Genomic DNA, 23,857 nt, shown 5'->3' on the forward strand with positions numbered 1-23,857 from the left:
AAGAATGTGAATTATCTCATAAGCAATTATCACATAGGAAAAAGATGTCAATACAATACAGAAACCTTTTTGGCTCATTCCCAATTTTCCTCTATAAGCTAATTTTTTGCACCAAATTAGAGAAGCTGAGAGCAAAGTACACTGCACAGCAGAACCTGGGGCAGCTACCTCCAGGAACACAAGAATAAACATGACACCCATCCCCCTATTCTCCTTCTTGGATCATTTTGTCCATGTGCTTGGACTCAAAAGTGTGTATTATACTCATTCTCTCTGATCTTTATGTGTTTTGCCTTTGTCACCAAAACTCAGTAGTCTCAACCCTTCTGTACCCTTCCATTCAGTTATCTTCATCAATTTTTTTAAGTTTATTTATTTTGAAAGAGAGAGAGAGAGAGAGCACATGCATGAGCAAGGGAAGGGCAGAGAGAGAGAGGGAGAGAGAGAATCCCAAGCAGGCTCCGCACTGTCAGCACAGAGCCTGATGCGGAGCTCAGTCCAACATACCGTGACATCATGACCTGAGCCAAAATCAAAACTCGGACGTCTAACCAACTGACCCACCCAGGTGCCCCTATCTTCATTAATTTTTAAAGTTAACTCCTATCTATACTGTAGTATTAATTTATTATGAATTTAATTGTTCTAATATTTTTTACTGAGATTCTAAAGTTCCTGAAAGTATTCTAGTTATGAATTTACACAGATTTTTAGGGCAGCCCTAGCCCTGTTTTTCCTGTAATCCTTAGAATTTATAGTGTATGATTTTTCATAACACAGGTATTTCAGCAATGCCACTAGCTTCTCCATCAGGATGATATGGATATACATGTAATTTTGTCCCCTCTCAAAACTTCGCTAAAAGCCAGAAAGGATAATAAAAGGCATTATCCTCAGCCCTTATTGGACAAAGTTGTGGTAATCTGAACATTAAAAAGAGTAAATACTGATATTGGCCATCTGTATGCCTTCTTTGGAAAAAAAGTCTATTCAAGTCCTCGGCCCATTTTTAATCGTATTATTTGTGGGGTTTTGTTTTTGTTTTTGTTTTTTTTGGGGGGGTTGGTGTCAAATTGTATAAATTCTTTATATTTTTTAGACATTAATCCCTGATTGGATATATCATTTACAAATATCTTTTCCCATTCAGTAGGTTGCCTTTTTATTTTGCTGATGGTTTCCTTCAATTGTGATGGTTTCCTTCAATTTTGATGTAGTTTCAGTTAGCTTCTGCTTTTCTTTTCCTTGCCTTAGGATATATGTCCTATCTAGAAAAATGTTGCTATGGCCAATGTCAAAGAAATTTCTGTTTATGTTCTCTTTTAGGAGTTTTATTATTTCAGGTCTCACATTTAGGTCTTTAACCCATTTTGAGTTTATTTTTGTGTATGGTGTAAGAAAATGGTCCAGTTTCATTCTTTTTTGCATGTAGCTGTCCAGTTTTACCAGCACAATTTATTGGAGACTGTATTTTCCCCATTGTATATTTTCTTGTCTCCTTTGTCATAGATTAATTGACCATAGAAGCATAAGTTTATCTCTGGGCTCTTTATTCTGTTCCACTGATGCATTGTCTATTTTTCTGCCAGTACCATACTGTTTTGATTACTACAGCTTTGTAGTATATCTTGAAATCTGGAATTGATAACCTCTACCTTTGTTGTTCTTTCACAAGATTGCTTTGGTTATTCAGGATCTCTTACGATTCCACACAAATTTTAGTATTATTTGTTATAGTTCCATGAAAACTGCTGTTGGTATTTTGACTGTTGGGACTGTACTGAATCTGTAGCTTGCCTTGGGTAGTATGAACATTTTGACAATATTAATTCTTCCAATTCCATGCTCATGGAATTGGAAGAATTAATATTGTCAAAATGTTCCATTTGTCTTCTCTTCTAGTTCTTTTATCAGTGTTTTATAGTTTTCAGAATACAGATCTTTCACCTTCTTGGTTAAATTTATTCCTGAGTGTGGTGCCTGGGTGGGTCAGCTGAGTGTCCAACTCTCAGTTTTGGCTCTGGTCACAATCTCATGGTTCATAAGTTTGAGCCCTGCTTCAAGCTATGCTCTGACAGCGTGGAGCCTGCTTGGGATTATCCCTCTCTCCATCTCTCCCTCTCTCTCTCTCAAAATAAATGAATTAACATTTTTTTTTAAAGTTTATTCCTGGATATTTTATTCTTTTTCATACATTTGTAAATGAAATTGTTTCCTTAATTTCTCTTTCTGCCATTTCTTTATTAGTATATTGAAACACAACAAATTTCTGCACATTAACTTTGTATCTAAAACTTTACTGAATTCATTACTTCTAATAATTTTTTGGTGAAATCTTTAGGGCTTTCTAAGTATAATACCATGTCATCTGCAAATAGTGACAGTTTAACTTCTTCCTTACCAATATGGATGCCTCATCAGGGAAATGCAAATCAAAACCACAATGAGGTTATCACCTTACACCTGTCAGAGTAGCTAAAATCAAAGAGACAAGAAATAGTAAGTGTTGGTAAGGATACGGAGAAAAAAGAATCCTTGTGCATGGTTGGTAGGAATGTAAATGGTACAGCCACTGTAGAAAACAGTATGGAAGTTCCTCAAAAAATTAAGAATAGAATACTATATGATCTAATAATCCCACTACTGGGTATTTACCCCAAAGAAAATGAAAGCACTAATTCTAAGAGATATATGCAGCTCTACATTTACCACAGCATTATTTACAACAGCCAAGATATGGAAGCAACCCATCTATCTACTGATAGATGAATGGATAAAAATATGTATACGTGTGTACACACACACACACACACACACACACACACACACACACACACAGGAATATTATGCAGCCATAAAAAGGGATGGGATCCTGCCATTTGTAACTACATGGATGGACCTAGAGGGTATTATGCTAGGTGAAATAGGTCAGACAGAGAAAAATACACATGATTTCATATATATGTAGAATCTAAAAAACAAAACAAATGGATAAACAAGTAAAGAAACAGACCTATAAATAGACAACAAACTGATGGTTGCCAGAAGGATGGTGGGTGAGGAATGGGCAAAATAGTAAGGGGAGTGGGAGATAAAGGCTTCCAGTTATAGAACGAGTAAGTCACAGGGATGCAGGGTACAGCACAGGTAATACAGTCAATGGTGTGGGAATAACGCCGTACAATGAAGATGGTTAATGGATAATGGATAGAGGTACTGATTACTGTGTTCTATACCTGAAGCTAATATAACAATGTGTGTCAACTATACCCAAATAACTTTGTAAAAAAAGAGTAATTACTGTAATTGGGACCGATTGTACCTACAAATTTCAATGAGTTTATGATACCCAAGAAATTAGTTATCTGTCCCCACCTAAGATAGCTAATAAACTAACCAAATGTGGTAATTAAAAGAAAAAAATCAAGCATTTTATTACAGTAACTAAATAACTCCAGCTGATAAATAAAAGCTGTATGTAACATAAGAATTCAAGTTAACCAATATAGATGGGATGACAGAATTAGAAAATTATAATTTTGCAATTCCTAATGAAATCACAAATTCATCTGTAAAACCATTACATGAGTGGTTGATGGGGGACTAGATCTTATGAGGCCAATGTAACACAAAATAGATTTACTACACAAAGTAACAAAGACTAGGGAAAAGGGAATGTAACTTTACAGTGGAGGAGTTATATTGTCATCTCTCTAATCCAATGTGTCCACTTCATTTTCACACAGAAGACTGATCTTAGCATTAGTAATGGTTGGATAACCAAGTATTGTGTCTTTCCTTTTACAACGTGAAGTATACACATCACCTATTATGTAACTGTATCAGTGGGAATTCTATAGGAACTAACCTCCTCTCTTCAGCAAGTTACTGTCATGAAAAAAAAGGCCTTGTTCTAGACTGAAAGACTTTAGGGACATAACAACCAGATGCAATGCCCAGTCATAGATAAGATCATACTTTGTAAATAGGTTGCAAAAGGCATTTTTAGGACAACTGGGAACATCTGAATATAGACTGGGTAATAGAAGATATTAAGAAATTACTACTAGGTATGAAGTGAAATAAGGACTGTAGTCTACTTTAGAAAGCTATTGTGTTTTTAGTTAAAAAAAAAAGGGGGGGGGGGGGCGGGGGAAAGACATTTGCCCACAAGAACAGGGAGAATAGAAAAGCAAATAATAGCAACAAAATTCTGAAAGCTGGAAGACAGTTGGATGAACAGTAACTGAGCAGACCAAGGCCAAATCTTACGATGGTTGTAAGAAAAAATCTGAGTTCATCAATTTACATTACACGATACTCAAAGGGCTCAAGGATTTATACCAGTTAACCAGGCAAACGGGAATCAAAGAGGGAGAAATGACTGTTTAAGGAATAGTCAGATCCCAAGGTGTTTTCCCCAACTCTATGCCATTATGGGAAACAAATTTAGAGGTTTCTATTTAAATTACTTCAAGCTAACATAAACACAAATGACTAGGAGTTTATTTTATTCTCTGAGGAAGTAAAGAAAAGAGTCTCTAGATGGGATTTACCTGAAAGGTGAAAGGCAGAGGATTAAATGAACATATACACACTGAATACTGAGATCCCTAGCAACTAGCTCCCAGGAACCCCTGACTCCTAGGAAGCAGACTGGTGAGTCTTTTGTGGGAAATCATACCAGCTGAAAAGATTCCAAAGACCCTAACGCTGGTTGTTCTTCAACAAACGGTCCAGACTTCAGAGAGGCTTATAGTCAACACACTCCTAACTACATTCTTAGAGCATCCAAAGGGGTTTTTAGTCCTTCACTTGTAACCAGAAGGGATTACCAAATAGCCAAGAAAAACCTCTGACACAATGGTTCTCAACATTGCCTGTACATGGAAATCATTTAGGAAGCTTTTCAAAATATTGATGCCTGGATCCCAACTCCATTTAATTGTTCTGGGGTGGGACCTATGTATTGGGATTTTTTAAAAATCCGTGTGTTATCATCCTGTGCAGCCAAGTTTAAGAACCACAGCTCTAACCCTGCATCAATGAAAACAAGACAGCTTTACATGTATAAACATTCAGCAAACAAAAAGAAACTCCTGGAAAGTTAATATGTGCTGACTGAACTAAAATATTCAATAGAAGGTTTTGGAGATTAACTGAGAAAATCTCCCAGAATGTAGAGCAAAAACACACACAAAAATAAGAAAATCATAAGATCAGTCCAGAAATTCCAGAAAAAGAAAACAGGAAAATTGGAGAGGTCAGTAATACAAAAGACTTCAACAGCAATGTTGGAAACTAGAAAAACAATGCTGTTAAAATTATTAAGAAAAAATTTAATTTTTTTTTAAATGTTGATTTATTTTTTAGAGAGAGAAAGCCAGAGTGTGAGTGGGGGAGGGGCACAGAGAGAGGGAGACACAGACTTTGAAGCAGGCTCCAGGCTCCGAGCCATCGGCACAGAGCCTGATGCGGAGCTCGAACTCACGAACCATGAGATCATGACCTGAGCCAAAGTTGGATGCTTGACTGACTCAGCCACCCAGGCGCCCCTGAATTATTATTTTCAACCTAAAAATTTCACACTCAACGAAACTATCAAACAAATGTGAGGATAAAATAAAGACATTTTCAGACATGGATGGATTCACAAATACCTCATTTTCAAGAAGTTACTAGAGGAATTGGTGAATTCCATTTCTCAAGACTTACTCGTGTTCTTGCTCATAAGAATCTGTAAAATCACTGGGAAGCTGAAACCAGACTATGTGGACCCAAGACTCTACATTCAGCTTATCTTCTCCAGGGAGACTTCAACCCAGAGACAGTCAGAGCTTTCCTTTTTTGACTTTTACTAATTACTATTCTTTCATTTTTTACTAATTTTTATTAATTAGAATAATAAAATATTTTGGGGAAAAATACTTATCTTAGAATACCTTATGTCAATCTAGAACACATATTCAAATATTGAATTAAACATATGTTGAAATAAACTGATAAAGTGAAGAGAAACAAAGAGAAATTGAAACTAGATTTTAATAGTAAAACCCCATTCACTTATAAAATTCAACCTCCATAAGAAAGAATGTTATAATCATATAATGTTGCAATGAAAATTAAAAGTTTATGGCAATGTATCATTTTGTATTGCAGTATTGTTTACTAACCTCTGATTCATCACCCTTCTCTCTATAAGCAGTAGCAATACTGGTCTGAACAGCCTTAATCCATGCCTGGCGCAGTTTTTCAGAATCTGCCTGAAGCATACAACTTCTAAAAGGAAATAACATTGTTTTCTCAGACACTAAATTAACCCCCCAAAATAATAATAAGATTTATTTCACTATTTAATAATCTTCTAACAAAAAGTAATTCCACTGAAATATTTTATTTCATTTATCTTTAGGACAGAGTATATTCATGAAGAAATCAAGGTACCAATAAAATATAAAATAAACCGCCTATTAAAAAAAAATGACAAATTCCTGTACATTAAAAAAAAAAAAAACTTTAAATTTACCAAATATAACACCAAGGCTAGAAATATGAAATAATTATCAAAGAAACTGATCTGACATATGACTTCAGTTCATCATCCTGACAGCTAAAAAGTTTTCATATGGCTACATCAATAATCATTATGGAATTTAAAGAAAATGATACTGGGTAGAGGTTACATAAACATCTGACTGTAATACTTGTAATCACTAATTATGAAAATTTACCTTTAAAGCACTTTGTTCCTCTTTAGCACAGATAACATCTCAAGTAAAACCCAAATCTTTCTCTACTCAGTAAAGTTCTTTAAGACAAACTATACAAACACAAAAGGAACTCTCATTCTTTAGAACCACTTACTTTGTTGGAGAGACTACCTCAAAGCAGAAACGTCGTTCTATGTCTTCACAGTGTTTCACTGTGCACAGCCTTAGATCTTCCACTACCACGGTGGGGTTATCCTACAATAAGGAAATAAAACTCCCAGGTTTATCAACTTAGTTTTTAAACACAACTACCGATAATAACATACTTAAAAATATTACTTGGAATAAATGGGTCGTCAAATTTTAAAGATTTATATTTCATCTTATTTAAGATTAAAAATAGGAGTTATCAACAGAGATACAACTAATAAAGGTAACTCTGTCCTGTTCATAATTTTATGAGTTTCATAAAATGGCTGTACAAGGATTAAGTGAAAATATATATAAAGAGCTTAATTTAAAACTTGGTAATTAATTAATAGGTGCTCAATAAATGTTAGCATCCTATAAATTTTAAATTTCTTCCTTTTTCTTTCATATCCATTACTTTCCTGGTCCCCCCTCACATATAATAAAAGCTACTTTCCTCAAAAAAGAAGACTTTAATAGGCAAGTCTTAAGTAACTAAAAAAAAAAAAAAAAAAAAAAAAAGCCTATTTACATTCTTCTTTAAATACCTAAGAAAATGAGAAAGAATCTATCATTTTTCTAGTACTTAACAAAAATATAAACTCAAAATCAAGTTTATCAGACCAGAAGAAACCATGAACTAATGAGTTAGAACAAAGGGCTTGTGTGGAATAAGCCTGAAAGCACAAAACCGAGCAAACAAAATGTCAGATTGTGTATCTCTAGAGTAAAGTGAGTATTTAAAATGTACAGTTGTATACTTCATTCACAAAGACTCACAGGTAAAATTCAGGTCATCAATTAACTAATGGAGTTTTTTTCTTAATTAGTTTTAACATTCTCAAGTCTCATGTAATCTTAGTATGTCTTTCTGATAAACAAAAATTCCTTGCCCTTAAAATAAGGTTCAAGAAAAGAAATGTATAAAAATAACATTAACAAATTTAGAGGTTTCTATTTCAATTACTTCAAGCTAACATTTTAATGTCATTTTTTATCATTTCCATATTATCACCTTTGGCCCTAAGGTGATATTTATTAAAAGGCATCTTTTCCTTCGGCATCAAAATAGTACTATGGAATGGCAGTATTGCTCCTGTCATACTGCTGGTCAAAGAAACGTGAAGAAACAAAAGTAATAATCCTGGGACACAGAAACACCCATCTCAAAACTGTAAGTTAAGAATTCAGCATTCAAAACCACTCTGCTGTTAAGGAGATACTGATACTTTCCACTTTTGAGTCCTCTTACACACACCTAAACATAAGACTAATGAACGATAATTTTGCATGCAGGAGTATTTACAAGATGAACAGACAGAGAACTAAAACTGAAGACTCACTGGGCTTTCACTTCATTAACAAAGCACCTACCTTAAACTTTTTCTGGTATACCAGCTGATTGTTCTGTATTGAAAACCAGCGTCTAAATAAATAAAAATAGATTAGGTTTTCATAAACATAATTTATGTCAGTTGTTAGAAATAAAATATTTGGGAAAGCACTAGAAAATCAGTTTATGTTAATTATGTTTTGAGAAGTACATTGTTTTGTTTTGTTTTATATAGACTGATGTCAATGAGATAATTATGGAAAGTAAAGAACAATTTTAAATAATTTTAAAACCACAGATTAGGAAAATAAGATTACTGTATTTTGATTCATTTTATCTCAGAAATTTATATCCTAATAACAGCAGTTATCCTTTATGCTATCACGAAAAAATAATTGTTTTAAAGTAAAATTTTAGTTTGAGGTTACTCAAAAAGAACTAAAATCTTTCCCCCAAAAGAACTGCTTCTATTATAAAGTAGAAAGAAATTTATGTTGTAAATAAGACTATCCATTTGTACACAGTAAAACACTGAAATAAATGGTGCTTTGTTTTCAACCTTTCTGCAGCTAATTCAGCAAGCATTTGATTTGTTAACCAAAACAAGAAATTGAATCAATTTAGAAGTGATATCCAACAAGAGATAATCGCCAATTCACTTGACCTCACTTTAATATAAAATATTTCTAAGCAGAATAATCACAGTTATTACTAAAAATGATTCACCTATTTATACTGTTCTGCTCATTCTTATAAATTATTACACAAACAATTTACTTGCAATCTTCTTTAGAAGAAAAAGCTAAGCTATATATGGCATACTAATTCTAATTTATTAAAACAGTAAAAGATCCTAAAGACTTACAAAAAAAAAAAATCACAGCCAAAGCCATTCATAAAAGGAAGCAAAAATTCTCATCAAGCATGAAAGGTAAAACTATTTGAGTCATTGTTTTAAAATTAGTTTCAATGTGAGATGATTTCTATTGTAAACATTAGTTATTAATCTATTAGCAGATAGAGATTCTACCTTTTCATTGATACTAATGCAAAGCACTGGAAATTGTATTTAGACACATTGAGAATTTCTATTTTAAAAAATTAATTCTCCAAAGCTGAGAAAATGATTAGATGCTTTTCTATTTTTAAGCTAGACAGATAGTTAGGTTTTCTTTCTTGCTACTTAAAAAAGGTTATCACCTTTACCATTAAAATAGAGATCTGTTAAATAAGCATCTAGTTAAAACCAAGTGAGTTGCCTCTAAATGCAAATCATCAAGAGGCAGGCCAGAAAAGGAAGAACTTCAGGGTTTCTTTGCTTTGGGACACAAGGTTAGTTAGAAATGTTAAAAGGAAATACCTGTAAATAAACAACATGGTGCAGCCCTGCCATGTGGGATGACATGCAATGGAAACAGTCTGTGACAGTGACTAAAGTGTTCTGTGAGAAATCATTCGAAGTAGGGTGACCTATACTAATAATAATTCTTACGGTTTATAGTATAGTGATCATATTATAGAATTTGATAAAAAACTAATTTTACTGCACAATGGAAAAACACCCATATAGCCACTGAAACTTTTCATGCTTCTGAGGTCTTTAAAAAAGGAATTTCTTTTCAACTGCTGTATCTTAGGATAATAACCTCTAAAAATAACAAAACAGCACATAAAAACTTTTTTGGTCAGAGACCACTTCCTCTGGTCATTAACTGTTCAGATCATGTGTATTACTGAAACTCAGTTCCCCTGCTATCTATCTTTTGCTGGGGGACTTGCTCACATAAGCATTTTTTTGTACACTCAGGGAAGACACTATAAATTCATCTTAATTTTGACATTTCCTAAGGAACAAAATCATAATGTACCTCACTAGAAAAAAAATTCAATTACTAAGATCTGTATGTCGTATGACACTGTCTCTCCTCCTCTGCCATTAAAAAAAAAAGACAAAAGAGCTAACTTACACTCATTTACATTGATCAAAACTTTAATCAACTAAAATGGAATATAATTTTTAATTGCTCCTATAGATTAATCCTAGTTATTATTAACATCTCTAATAAAAGGAAAAATGAGACAGTTCATAGCCAGTGAATAGAATAAAATACTTAATATTTCAAGCTCATACTATCTGTAATTTGGAGGCACCTCAAAAGACAAACTATAAAAAAGACAAACTTTAGAAAGCACTGTGCTGACACTTACACTATATTCTACAAAATTCAAATGCGGACCACAAAGCCAAAAAACTATTTGTATACAGGAAATTTTCTTGGGGCACCTGGGTGGCTCAGTCAGTTAAGCATCTGACTCTTAATTTCAACTCAGGCTGTAATCTCACGTTTTGTGGGATTGAGCCCCATGTCAGGCTCCGTGCTGACAGCATGGAGCCTGCTTGGGATAGTCACTCTCTCTGTCTCTCTCTCTCTCAATAAATAAATAAACAAACAAAAAAACAATGAAAAAGGAAAATTTACTTGGTTCATTAAGAAATAATACACCACTTTATATCCATTCCAAATTGAACTAACTCAATAAAGATCTTAGACCAAAGTACTAAATTCATGAACAATTTGATATTATTGATTTTCAAATATCTATGAGAGCTTCCAGATAACAAAACAGGGGGTAAAGGAAAAAATATATTAAAAAATAAATCCAGTGTCTTTTACCATGTTTGATCACTAGTCCTCAAACTGTATTTGAAACCAGGAATATAATGTAAAAGTCAAACTTCTAAATCTGTATAAGCTTTCTCACTAAAACTGTAAAAATGACAGATTTATGCACATATTCATATATGTGTCAAATAGGTGAATATTTAACACAATTTAAAGCTTGAGCATGTAAGGTTACTGTCTTTCAAATGCAATCTAATTTTTCCCAAGGGAAAAGACCAAAATGTTAAATCTCTAAAAACTGACAATGGTTCCTTTCAATAAAACTGATATGAGGGGCACCTGGGTGGCTCAGTCAGTTAAGCATCTAACTTCAGCTCAGGTCATGATCTCATGGTTCCTGGGTTCGAGGTCCGCATTGGGCTCTGTGCTGACAGCTCAGAGCCTAGAGCCTGCTTCAGATTGTGTCTCCTTCTCTCTCTGCCCTTCCCCACTTATGTCTGTCTCTCTCTCAAAAATAAACATCAAAAAAATTTTTTTCTAACTAATATGACTATTACCAAAAAGACTAATTCCTAGTTATTGTTTAAAAATTTGGAAAGTATTTACTAGCTTATTTCCCTTAAAAAAAAAAAAAAGATATGAAGGCGTTCATATTACTAATCTATTATCTTCATTGGGTATCTATAAATATATCAAATGTTCTTTTCCAGATTAAAACAAATTGAGAAGATGGGCATTGAAAGGATAATTCCACTTCTCAAATATGTTTATGTTTCCTTCCCAATTTAAAACATGAGACATTATATCCATTGCAAGTAATCCAACTGAAATGCAGGTTAATTATGAGCTTTCTCGTGCCAAAGAGGAAACTGGAGTAAGGCAGGAATGAGGGGAAGGAAGCCATTTGGTACCTGATATGATCGGGCTTTTTCCTGTCATGTGAAAAAATGGGGTAGGATTAAAACATAAAGGAAAGGTGGTAAAAGAATGAAAACGCAAATGTGCAAAATAAGCAAAGGACTGGCATGATATGAAAATAAAGCAAGAATTAAAGAAACAAGCTTAAGCTCATAACCTAACAAAACAGTCAAAAATATCTGTTGCATTTTGTTCTCAATTCATACATGTATGCATTTACACAGGTAATTCCAACTCTTATGACTCTGAAATGCTAACATTTCAGAAATATTCAAAAATTTTCTTCAATTATTATGGTATAAATAGTTCTGGTAGGACTTAGTACACTTGGGCATATGTCTACTATTATTTTTATGCCTCTATGGTGATAGCTATAAAATATAAACAGTACTTTTCCTCATCTTAATAAGTTGCTCCTAAAAAATTAAGGAAAATAATCACTATATATATACATATATATATCTATATATATATATATATATACATATATATATATATATATATATATCTTCATAAACCTGGAGCAAATGAAAACTTTTCATAAGGAAAACTGGATCACTAATTAAGAATTTCAAAGATTATAAAATATTATTAGCCAACTAAACCTACCTCCCACCTGTTCTCCCCCTTTTCATCAATGATAGCAGAGACTCAAAGGCCACATATATGAGTATCTTTATTTTTTTAAGAGTATCTTTAATACACACATACAATTCTTATTTTGTAACAAAAAGCCAATAAAAATAAAACATGTATCTGTGCCTGCAGTATCTAGAGTACTTTAAGACACTGCATAATACATCTTATACTTTTAGTTATATTTTCTATCTCATTCAACAAAGACTGAGCATAGTTTGTAATTATTCAGCTTCTTTATTCATTTTACTAGCTTACTACTAAATAATCTTAGTATTTCATTATTTTCCTACTTCATTCTTCTTTTCAGAATTTATCATAAAAAGCAACAGACATATAGGTACGAGTAATCCATCTGGCACTGATTTGAGCCTAAGGTGAAGCTGCCACATTGAGAAGATGGCCTGATATGGAAAGATAATTTTGGTACGTCTTACATGTCTTCAGAAAAATATATATTGTAGACATATAAAAATCTTAGGAGACACTACAAACTAGAAACCTGAAACCAACCAGAAACAAACACAACAATTCACATAAGACATAAAACCCCTCACTGCTTACACTCTTTCAATCACATCACACAAAATATGATTTCTTCAGTTAAATTTCAAATTATAGAATGATGTTTAGATTTTATGAAGCACAAGGACAGGTTTTAAAACTACCTGGGAATTCCTAATCAAATGCATTTACCTCAGGAAGGAAGTCTTTTTTAAAAGTTGGCTTAAAGAAAAAAATAAATAAATAAACAAACAAATAAATAAATAAATAAATGAAAGTTGGCTTAAAGAAAAAAAAGTTAGCTTAAACAGATGATGGGAATTATTAAGGAGGGCACTTGTGATGAGCACTGGGTGTTGTATGAAGCGTGGAATCACTAAATTGTACATCTGAAATTAATACTACACCGTATGTTAACTAACTGGAATTTAAATAAAAACTAACCTATTAACTAACTAAATAAATAAATGTTGGCTCTGAAAATATTACATGCCTCTATTCCATGAACAATAGATGATGGCAAATTTGCCATCATATAATTAGTACCCTACAGTGACTACAAAGAAAATGTTCCCTAAAACTAATCCAGAGACAATGTAAAGAAGATACTTAAACAGTAGGTAGAAAAATCTTTATGCTTGAATAGCTGGAATCCTAGATTTTTAAAGTTAAGGCACAAATATCACAAATGCAGTCTTTTATTCCAAGTCTAATAGAATATATTAACAAGCTAGATCGAGCACTAATTAGAGAAGCAGGGCAGACTCCAAAGTCATATATAAGTAAAGAGAAAGTATTTGCAAATATTTCCTGAAATTAGATTTTTTGTAAATTTCATGTAAGAAATTTAAGATATATTCCAAGCTTTTAAAATGAAAAGCATTAGAATATTCTAAATAACATTTAATAGAGTTCTTTCTTCTCTCTTTCACAGTTACTGAACTATAACCTAGAAAATATCTAAAACTTCTGTTACAAGATTTAGATTCTTGTTTTTGTGAAGACTTTTATATAATGTTTATATGCTATATTCCTTAGAAGACTGCTTTTTACTAGTATTTTCATGAAAATGATCTTTTAAAAGGCATATGAAAATGAAATAATTTGCTATCCATAATTTTTCCTAATAATGTAAATAGACTAGGAAGTTTTTTTAAAAGTTTTTAAGCTATTTTTAAAATATTTGACATATTGTTTCATCAAAACACAAATTTATATGGAATTTCCATAGCAAATTTTTTTTTTTAAATGCCAGGTTTCGGGCCTCGGTCTTGTCACAAACCAGCTGCGTAATCAATGAACAACCATCTCTCTGCACCTTCATTTCTTTACTAAAACTTAGGGTGTTGAAATACGATCCATGATTCTCATCAGTAATGTCATCCCACTACAATTAGATGGTAGCTCCTTTAAAAAGCAGCTTCATTTCCAAAGGCATGGTCTCTTTCACTTTACACGTGGAAGATAACAGGTCTACAATTCAGAATTTAATAGTTATTCCCTACTTGATTTTAGTTAGTTACATTTTATTATCTATGCCAATTAATAGAATTCATGAAACAAAAAATTAAAAACGAAAGGTCCGTGCTTATGGGATGCCTGGGTGGCTCAGTCAGTTAAGCATCCAACTTGGGCTCAGGTCATGATCTCAATGGTTTGTGAGTTTGAGCCCACGTCGGGCTCTGTGCTGACAGCTCAGAGCCTGGAGCCTGCTTGGATTGTGTGTCTCCCTCTCTCTCTGCCCCTCCCCTGCTTGCTCTCTGTCTCTGTCTGTCTGTCTGTCTGTCTGTCTCTCTCTCTCTCTCTCTCAAAAATAAATAAATATTAAGATTTTTTTTTAAAAAATGAAAGGTCCATGCTTAAATCAGTATTAATTTTCTCCTATTGCCCTAAATGGCAATACAATTTTCCACTAACACTTACTGTGCTTCATTTTGAAGTCTGAGATCATTTCTCATTGGAGTAGTCCATGGAACATCATTTCATTTCTTCTTAACATAATGGTATAGGTTCTATGGATTTATTGTATTTTCACTGTGTTAAACTTTAAGTAGGTTGTTTTGAAATCTGAAGGTTAAAATTCAATTCTACCATTACCTCATGAAACCGTACTGGTTGAGAAATCTTTCTTTATTACAAAAATTTGACACACTATTTTTTACTTTAATTTCCTATTCTAGCTATGGAAATTTGTCAGGAAAAACTTAAAAGATTATTGTCTTAATTTTTACACCTTAGAAAACAGAATTTTAATTTCTTATTTTCACTTTATAATAGTTAAAAATATTATTTCTAACCAAACCACTTAGTTGGTCCTTCTGGTTCAGACATTATTTTAGAAGTTCTACATAATTCAAAATGGCTTAATATCAAATATAATCACTTTCCAGTTTATATTCATTCTCAGATAAAGAAAAATTATTTCAAATAAAACACACCCCATTCATTTAAATATCTGGCAATATCAAATGCTAGGGAAAGGCTCAACGAATCACTGACATTTGAAAATACCAGTGAATGTTTTTCCACATAACCTCATCACCAAGAAATCAAAGTAAGTGGGAGCCCATTTTAATATTTTAAATATGCAAGAATAATAGTTTTCCATTTAAATTAGCAAAGATGTATACTACATTAAACTTACCAAGAAAATTCTATTATTTTGCTAATGTCCATTTTTTTTAAGAAAAGAAAATAATATTCTCTATCATCAAATGAATTTACATCTTGTTCAAGTAGCAAATAAAATAAACACATTCAGCCAATAATATAATAGTAAATCAATTCACCAGAGCCTAATGTTACTCTCAATTATTACAAAATAGTTCTATTTTGGGGGAGTTTTTTGCAAAAACAAAAACAAAAACAAAAACAAAAAGGAGGCATCCTTGAATAAAAGACAAATCACTACTGTTTGGAAGTATAATCCTGAGTCAACACAATCTTTTTTTATTCTTTAATGTCTGAAATTATTTTACTTTATTAGATTAATACACAGAAAAATATAATTAAATATTTAATATATATATTTAACAGATATTTGCTGGATTAATATCTTTTAAAAATCAGTTTAGCAGAAAAAGAAAAAGAAAGCCAAGTTTTTGGTCATTGTCAAGTTTAGAATACAGGAGCCCTGACTGCCACACACACCATACCAAGTATATGTGCTGCCAAAGTGAGCACCACACTTCACATTTAAAAACAAGCCCATTTCTTAAAAGTCCTGGTTAAAGTTATTACAAAGATCAAAAACTCAGGATCATCTGGCTTAAAAATTCATAAGCAAACACTAAATTAAAATGTATATAAACATCTTACAGAGAGGAACCCAAAGGAGAAAACAATTTGTGCTTCCTGGTTTAAACTTTGCTTAATTTTAGATTTTAGAATTAGTGCTATCATTTTTCACTTGCTTCTTAGGGTCCCCTTTCTTAGAAGGGAGACTTATCTTTAATGGACTGGGTTCAAGAATGCTACTGTAGACTGTGAATTTAAAGAATTAGGAAAGAAAGAGTTGGCCAAATCACAGGGAAGGTCAGAAAACTGAGACTATGGAAATCAAGACTAGTTTTTGAAATATATTACCTGTTCCAAGTTTTGAAGGCATTGCTGGCTCGTTTGAACAGATATCCTTCCATAACAATGCCATTTGCAGCATCTACATTATATTCTAACTTAGAATCATCACTGGAGAAATCCTAAACAAAATAAAAAAGTTCATACGATTACCAAATTTATCATAGAGAAACAGCACAAATCATAGAAAAGTTTTGTATTAAGATAGTATATTAGCAGTATTCATAACAAAAGAGGAGAATTATTATAATGACAATGTAAAAACACAGATGATTATATAAAATACACTCTGAAAGAGAAAACAATAGAACTTGATTTATACACTGATTAAAGGCACAAAATAATATGCATACAAATAGACAAAAGGGACAACTAAATACTATATGTGATGTCTTGTTTAAAATGTTTTCATTTTAGAGGTGCATGGGTGGCTCAGTCGGTTGAGCATCCAACTTTGGCTCAGGTCACAATCTCATATTTCATGGGTTCAAGCCCCGCGTTGAGCTCTGTGCTGATAGCTCAGAGCCTGGAGCCTACTTAGGATTCCTGTCTCCCTCTCCCTGTGCCTGTTCCCTGTTTGTGCTCTCTCTCTCTCTCAAAAATAAATAAAAATTAAGAAAAAATAAAATGGTTTCATTTTATCCTAACATTGTATTGTGATGTGTGTAACAATTTCTTTTTAAAGTAATATAAGGGCAGGGCGCCTGGGTGGCTCAGTCGGTTAAGAGTTCGACTTCGGCTCAGGTCACGATCTCACGGTCCGTGAGTTCGAGCCCCGCGTCGGGCTCTGTTCTGATGGCTCAGAGCCTGGAGCCTGCTTCCGATTCTGTGTCTCCCTCTCTCTCTGCCCCTCCCCCGTTCATACTCTGTCTCTCTCTGTCTCAAAAATAAATAAAAATGTTAAAAAAAAATTAAAAAAAATAAAATAAAATAAAGTAATATAAGGGCTCCTGGGTGGCTCAGTCAGATGGGCGTCCAACTTCTGCTTAGGTCATGATCTCACACTTTGTGAGTCTGAGCCCCACATCAGGCTCCGAGCTGACAGCCTGGAGCCTGCTTCAGATTCTGTGTCTCCCTCTCTCTCTCTCTGTCCCTTCCCCACTCGTGCGCTCTCCCTCTCTCAGAAACAAATAAATAGAATGAATGAATGAATGAATAAATAAATAAATAAATAAATAAATAAATAAATAATAAAAATTAAAAAGTAGTATAGATATATTTAAATTGGGACACTCAAATCTATCTCTATTCTCTAAGTATATTACTATTACGGTATTTTTTAATCTGATAGTAGTAATAACTCCACTATTAGGGAGTTCAGAAGTAGAATAAAGGCTTTTTTCCCTAAAATAAAATTTTGTTTTGCAAAGAAGACCTACAGTTTGAAGTGCTGTACAGTACAGTTTAAGTTTGAAGTGCTGAGCTCACTTTTTCATGAGGATTATGGAATCCCTCATAATCTTCTGTCATTCTACTCTTCACTTGAATGCAATTCAAACTTACAATTTTCCTCTAAGGATTCATGAAGTTTTGAAATCAGAAGTGTTATATTTAAAATATTTCCTGATGAACTTACAAAGTCATTTGTATAAAACTGCAAGACTGCTGTTACCCGTTTTAAAACTTTAAAAAATCAGTCTCAGAACTTTCAAAATTACAGCTGGACCAATAATCAAAGTTAGAGTGCTATCCTTTTAGGGAATAGTAAACTTTCTGTCTTGAAAAAGATTCTGGCAGAAGCTAGATGACCACCTGCCAAAAATGCTGGGATGTGAGGGTCCTCCACTGGAGGGGAGGCAGAGGGAGAATTACCCAGGGTTCTTCCAAATTTAAGAGTCTACAAAGGTGGAAAATGGAAATAGACTAAATTCAGGAAAACAAAATTCATTAAAAACAAAAACTCTGCTGACATCTTTCAAAATTTAACCATAAAAAGACATGATAATCTCGGGTGCCTGGCTGGCTCAGTTGGTAGAGCAAGCAGCTCTTCATCTCAAGGTTGTGAGTTCAAGCCCCACAGTGGGCATGGAAGGAAGGAAGGAAGGAAGGAAGGAAGGAAGGAAGGAAGGAAAGAAGGAAGGAAAGAAGGGAAGAAGGAAGGAAAGAAGGAGGGAGGGAAGGAAGGAAGGAGGGAAGGAGGAAAGGAAGGAAAGAGGGAAGGAGGGAAGGAAGGAAGGAAGAAAGAAAAATTAAAAAGACATGATAATCCAAAATAATCAAATGAAACAGAATCTGGGAGTGCCTGGGTGGCTCAGTAGGTTAAGTGTCCAACTCTGGATTTCAGCTCAGGTCATGATCTCATGGTTTGTGGAACTGAGCTCTGTGTTGGGCTCTGGGCTAACAGAGCTGAGCCTGCTTGGGATTCTCTCTCTCTCTCTCTCTGCCCTCCCCTCCCACATGCAATCTTTGTCTCTAAAATAAATAAACTTAAAAAAATTGAAACAGAATCTGTAAGTGAATTGCTACACTTTCTCCTACATTGTCTTTGAAAAAAAATTTAGGAAAACTTTAATGCCCTCATTTAAAATTTATTTGAGGGGCGCCTGGGTGGCGCAGTCGATTAAGCGTCTGACTTCAGCCAGGTCACGATCTCGCGGTCCGTGAGTTCGAGCCCCGCGTCAGGCTCTGGGCTGATGGCTCAGAGCCTGGAGCCTGTTTCCGATTCTGTGTCTCCCTCTCTCTCTGCCCCTCCCCCGTTCATGCTCTGTCTCTCTCTGTCCCAAAAAAAATAAACGTTGAAAAAAAAATTTTTTTTTTAAATAAAATAAAATAAAATTTATTTGAGGTGGGAGTGCCTGGGTGGCTCAGTCAGTTAAGCATCCAACTCGGTTTCGGCTCAGGTCACGATCTCACAGTTAATGGGTTCAAGCCCCACATGGGGCTCTGCGCTGTCGGTGCAGAGCCTGCTTAGGATTCTCTCTTTCTCCTTCTCTCTGCATGTCCCTTGCTCACTCACTCACTCTCTCTCAAGGTAAATAAACATTTTTTAAAATTATAAATAAATAATATTTGAGGCTATAATTTAATTAGACAAGCAGGATGCCAGCAATAGATACAACTGAGTTTGGCAACATTCTAAAGGTTTCATTTGTAATGCTGGCAGTTTTTTAATAACCTTGATGCTACTTAAAACATTAAAATATGACCTCCTTGATATATAGAGCATTATAAGTATTTTTCTAATTTTCAACTATATTTCTTGAGGTAAGTCTTCAATTTAATTACTATTAAATCAATTAATATTGTATAGTGTTAAAATGTGACAGATCATAATTTTATAATGAAGCAACTAATAACACTGTATAAATTATATACTATAATTTAAATATATTGATGAACTGTCAAAATAGAAAGGAATACTCAAAAGCAAAAGATTAAGTGAAAATTGGAAGCCGAAGAGGTAAGCAGATCAAAGAAGCCAGATTTCACCTTAAGGGCATTTGCTTCATCAAAACTTGAAGCTTTGGTGTGGGGAAGAGAAGGCAAGACCAAGATTGGCCATAAAGGGAATCTAACTGAAGCTTTTGCTTTTGAAATTGCAAGCAAGAAAGACCATTGTCACTTCAACTCAAGATTATGTTAGAAGTCCTAGCCACAAGGTAATAAACAAAAAGAATAGGAAAGGAAGAAACTACCATTATTTGCAGATGGCTCTGTACACAGAACATCAAACGGAATCCAGAGATAAATTAGCATTTAAAGAGAGCTTAACAAGATAACTGGTTTCAAAATCAATACAGAAAAGTCAACTTTATTCTAGTATGTAACAAAAGTAAACAGTGAGAAAAGAAATTTTTAAAAGATAGCATTTACAAGAACATATGCCATATAAGTATCTAGGAATAAATTTGACAAAAGATGTACAAGAAAATATCAAACTTTACGAAGGACATTAAAGAAAACTTCACTTTTAATATTTCAAGCTCAGAGATTAGAAGACACTGTAAAATAAAGATACCAATTCTCCCCCATATTGATTCATAGACCCAATGCAATCGATCAAAATCTCCAAAGCTACTGTTAAGCAAACTGAAAGTCTGCTCTTGAAATTTGTAAAAGAATGCAAAATTTAGTCAATTCACTTTTGAAACAGAGAAGATAGGAGGTTTGCTTTGTCAGATATCAAGATATACCATTAAGCTACAATACTTAAAGGCAGCATAGTATTGCCACAATTAAGACAAAAAGGCCAATGAAAAGAATTAAGAGCTCAAAATAGAACTCACATGTATGCAAACATAATGTAAAACAGAGGATATAACAGAGTAATAGGAAAAGAACAAATTTTTTAATAACTGATTCTCGATTATCTAGCTATCAGATTGTGAATACAAGGAAACTGGATCTCTACTCACACCACACGTAAACACCCAATTACAGATGGATTTAAGGTCTAAACATAAAAGGCAAATCTATAAACACTTAGGTTATACAGGAGATATACACCAACAGACACAGGGGAAGGTGCCTGAGTTCATTAATGACTAAAGCATAAATTAAAACCACAATGAGATGTCAGTATCTACCCACCAAAATTAGCAAAAATTAAAAACTCTCACAATACCATGGGGTGGCAAGGAGCCCTGAGAACTCTCACACAGTGCTGCCTGCCAAGAATAGTAACAGCATTTTGAAAAGTGATTTAGCATTACCTACTAATGCTGAACATATATATGCCCTCTGAACCAGCAGTTCTACTCCTAGGTATAAATCCATCAGGAATATGTACAGATAACCAAAAGGCATGTACATGAATGTGCATAGAATCATTGTTTCTTTAATTGATCAATTTCAATTCTTGAAAAATCTAAATAGCTACATTAGATACACTTTTCCCTTAATTTTTAGGTGACTGAATCTTTTTCCCTTTTTTTTTTTTTTTTTTACCTGTAATGCAGCCTTGTGTCAGCATTTAATGGCAGAAAAAAGCAAAAATATCATTACTTTCTTCAAAGTAAAGCAGCAATTGACTATTATTTGAAATCAAGCAAATTAATCTTAGATTAAATAATCTATTGCTTTTGTACATCACTGAGCTATGTGCACAGGGAGAGATATTAAAAGATATGTAATATTCATTAAATAATTCTGTTTAACCAAATAGTCACAAGTTTCTACAAGTATCATGACCTCTCATTTTAATTAGACACGACTGGTTCCAATTTTTAATAATCTTTCCATGGTAATACCATTAAAACAAGTTACACAACCCAAAGTGAGTCTAACTTTACACAAAACACAGAGTTAGCCTTACCTGAGTATAACTGGAAGGAACTAAGTTAAACATGGTTTGGTAGAAAATCTTTCCCTTAATAAATAATGTTTCTCTCTGAATGAATATTAATAACCCATCACCAAAATATTTTCCTTACTTATATTACTGACATCACTTTAATTTTTTTCCACTGACATCTTTTATGTCAAATCTAGTTCACTGGTATTTTAAATTCTAAAGAAACCATAACAAAAGTTGATTTGACTTAATATCATAGGAACATATTTCTTAAAGCAATGCTAGAAGGCATATTTTTTTTAGGGGAACGTACAAACACAGTGTCCCTCACCACAAATTATACAGTAGAGTTTCCCACATTAGGGGAAATAGCAAGGGTCAGCCCATCTGGAGTCAATGGAAAAGCCTTGCCCTAGAAAAACCACCTTTGTGATCATGATATCTCCCCTGCCAGGTAAGTACAGAAGGCATCTTGTCATATACTTGTATTATTAGATTCAACCTCCAATTCTCTCCTTTTATTTTCAGATTACCACACAAAAATATCACTGACTATATAAGATAAAATTATTGAGTTCCAAGTTAGTTGTATCCAAAGTTCTCCACACACAAAAATAAAAATGTGTCATATTTAAATTTTCATTTTTAAAAACATTTTTTTCAAGTATTAATTTAGCTAAGCTTAGGCATATTAACAAGAAATGCATGTAAAATTCCAATATCACCTGAGGGAGGGCAAGTGCTGCCTTAGAGTAACTACAGCTGTAAAGTCTACAACACCAAACATACATGTTGATACAAAGATGTTCTCCATCCCCACCCCACCCCCAACTCCCTCCATCCCCCACCCCACTCATTCTCACTCACAGGCTTTACAGGGATTGGTGATATCCTAACTGAAATTGTAAATATCAGTTTAAATTCTAAGGGCCATTTTTTAGTTAAGGTCCTAAGAGATTGATGTTTTTGCAAACTGGTTCAAGAGCACAGCTTTCAAATATTTTAAAAGAATAATAAAATACATGCCTGACCATCTAAAAACTTTTTACTTTTCCCCAAAAAATGAGGAATTTACCCATTTAATTACTACAGCAACTCATAAGATTTGTTGCAACATGATAGTATCTTGCTGAAACCAATAACTGAACAGTTGTACAAAATAGGAATTCCTCTCCTTGAACTTTTCTCTTCAAGTACCTTTTGTTGAATGGTGGAATGTTTTTGCTCCATCTCTCTTTTCTCCTTTGCTGCATCTACAACCAGTCGATCCAACTATAAAGGGGGAAAGAGAGAAAATTATAGAGACTTAAAAATTAAAAAAAAAAAAAGGCATGATCATTTTTCAAAAACATACTCTAAGTCAGTCCATTTAAATTTCTTTAAAAAAGCATTTTGGCTGCAACTTTAAAATGGAACTTCTTTCTTTTCTGGTATCAAATCCTTTTTGAGAAGGTCTATAACTCCTCCAGGAAAAACATTTCTAAGAACAGTTGTGGTGCTAAGCAAACGTGACAGGCGGCCTTGCCGAGGGCACAACAGGGATAACATGAACTCCCGGAATAAGGAAGAGGACTCTAGCTGAAGTTGCCTGCGGACCCACTCAGCAATTGCAGTAGTCAGAATCAAAGAAAGAAAGAAGACGCAGTGGTGATTTGTTTTCCCCGAACAGCAAAGAGTAGCAGCTAAGCTAGGGTGGGCCAACTCTCACAAGTTCAACAGAACACATACTTCCAATCACTCAAAACGCTTCATGTTTTCAAGTTGGCTTCTTAATGTTATCATCAAATCTAAAAGGCTTAAAAAACAAACAAACAAAAATCTCACCAGATAAAAGAGAAAGCTAAATAATAATTTTTAAAAATAGTAATAATAATAAAATAGTAATCACTCATATGGTCAGGGCATAAAATCACCATTGTTTAACATTCTTTTTTAAAAGCCCAAAAAACTTATGAAATCATAAAATCTCATTTCCTTCTTGTTCCTCTCCATCAGAAAAGATGATTTTCCAGTATCATGACAAATGCCCTGGCTTCTTGAACTACTCTGCTGGAATAACAAACAACTGGGTCATAAAATATTATGTGAGTTTACTCTCCTAGACTGTGATGTATGTCATTTCATCTTCAAACCC

At 33.6% G+C, this 23,857-nt stretch overlaps 1 protein-coding gene and 1 non-coding gene across 2 annotated transcripts in view; both read right to left on the minus strand.

The window, feature by feature from the left end:
• The window catches only part of ACAP2 (ArfGAP with coiled-coil, ankyrin repeat and PH domains 2), a 155,202-nt gene that overhangs the window by 24,461 nt on the left and 106,884 nt on the right, over positions 1-23,857 (minus strand). Inside the window, exons 9-13 of the mRNA XM_047099315.1 lie at positions 22,921-22,995; positions 16,500-16,612; positions 8,274-8,325; positions 6,865-6,965; positions 6,174-6,279 (exon numbers count right to left, since the gene is read on the minus strand). Of these exons, the coding sequence (XP_046955271.1) occupies positions 6,174-6,279; positions 6,865-6,965; positions 8,274-8,325; positions 16,500-16,612; positions 22,921-22,995 (447 nt within the window). The remainder of the gene's footprint in view (positions 1-6,173; positions 6,280-6,864; positions 6,966-8,273; positions 8,326-16,499; positions 16,613-22,920; positions 22,996-23,857) is intronic.
• Positions 22,024-22,185, minus strand: LOC124527451 (U1 spliceosomal RNA). The gene has a single exon (XR_006965900.1). It is a non-coding gene; the product is annotated as a U1 spliceosomal RNA (small nuclear RNA).

The sequence above is a fragment of the Lynx rufus genome, unplaced genomic scaffold (genome assembly GCF_022079265.1).
Source record: "Lynx rufus isolate CCGP_SWC_20201006 ecotype Redwood Valley unplaced genomic scaffold, mLynRuf1.p SCAF_5, whole genome shotgun sequence".
In the NCBI taxonomy this organism is placed as follows: Eukaryota; Metazoa; Chordata; class Mammalia; order Carnivora; family Felidae; genus Lynx; species Lynx rufus.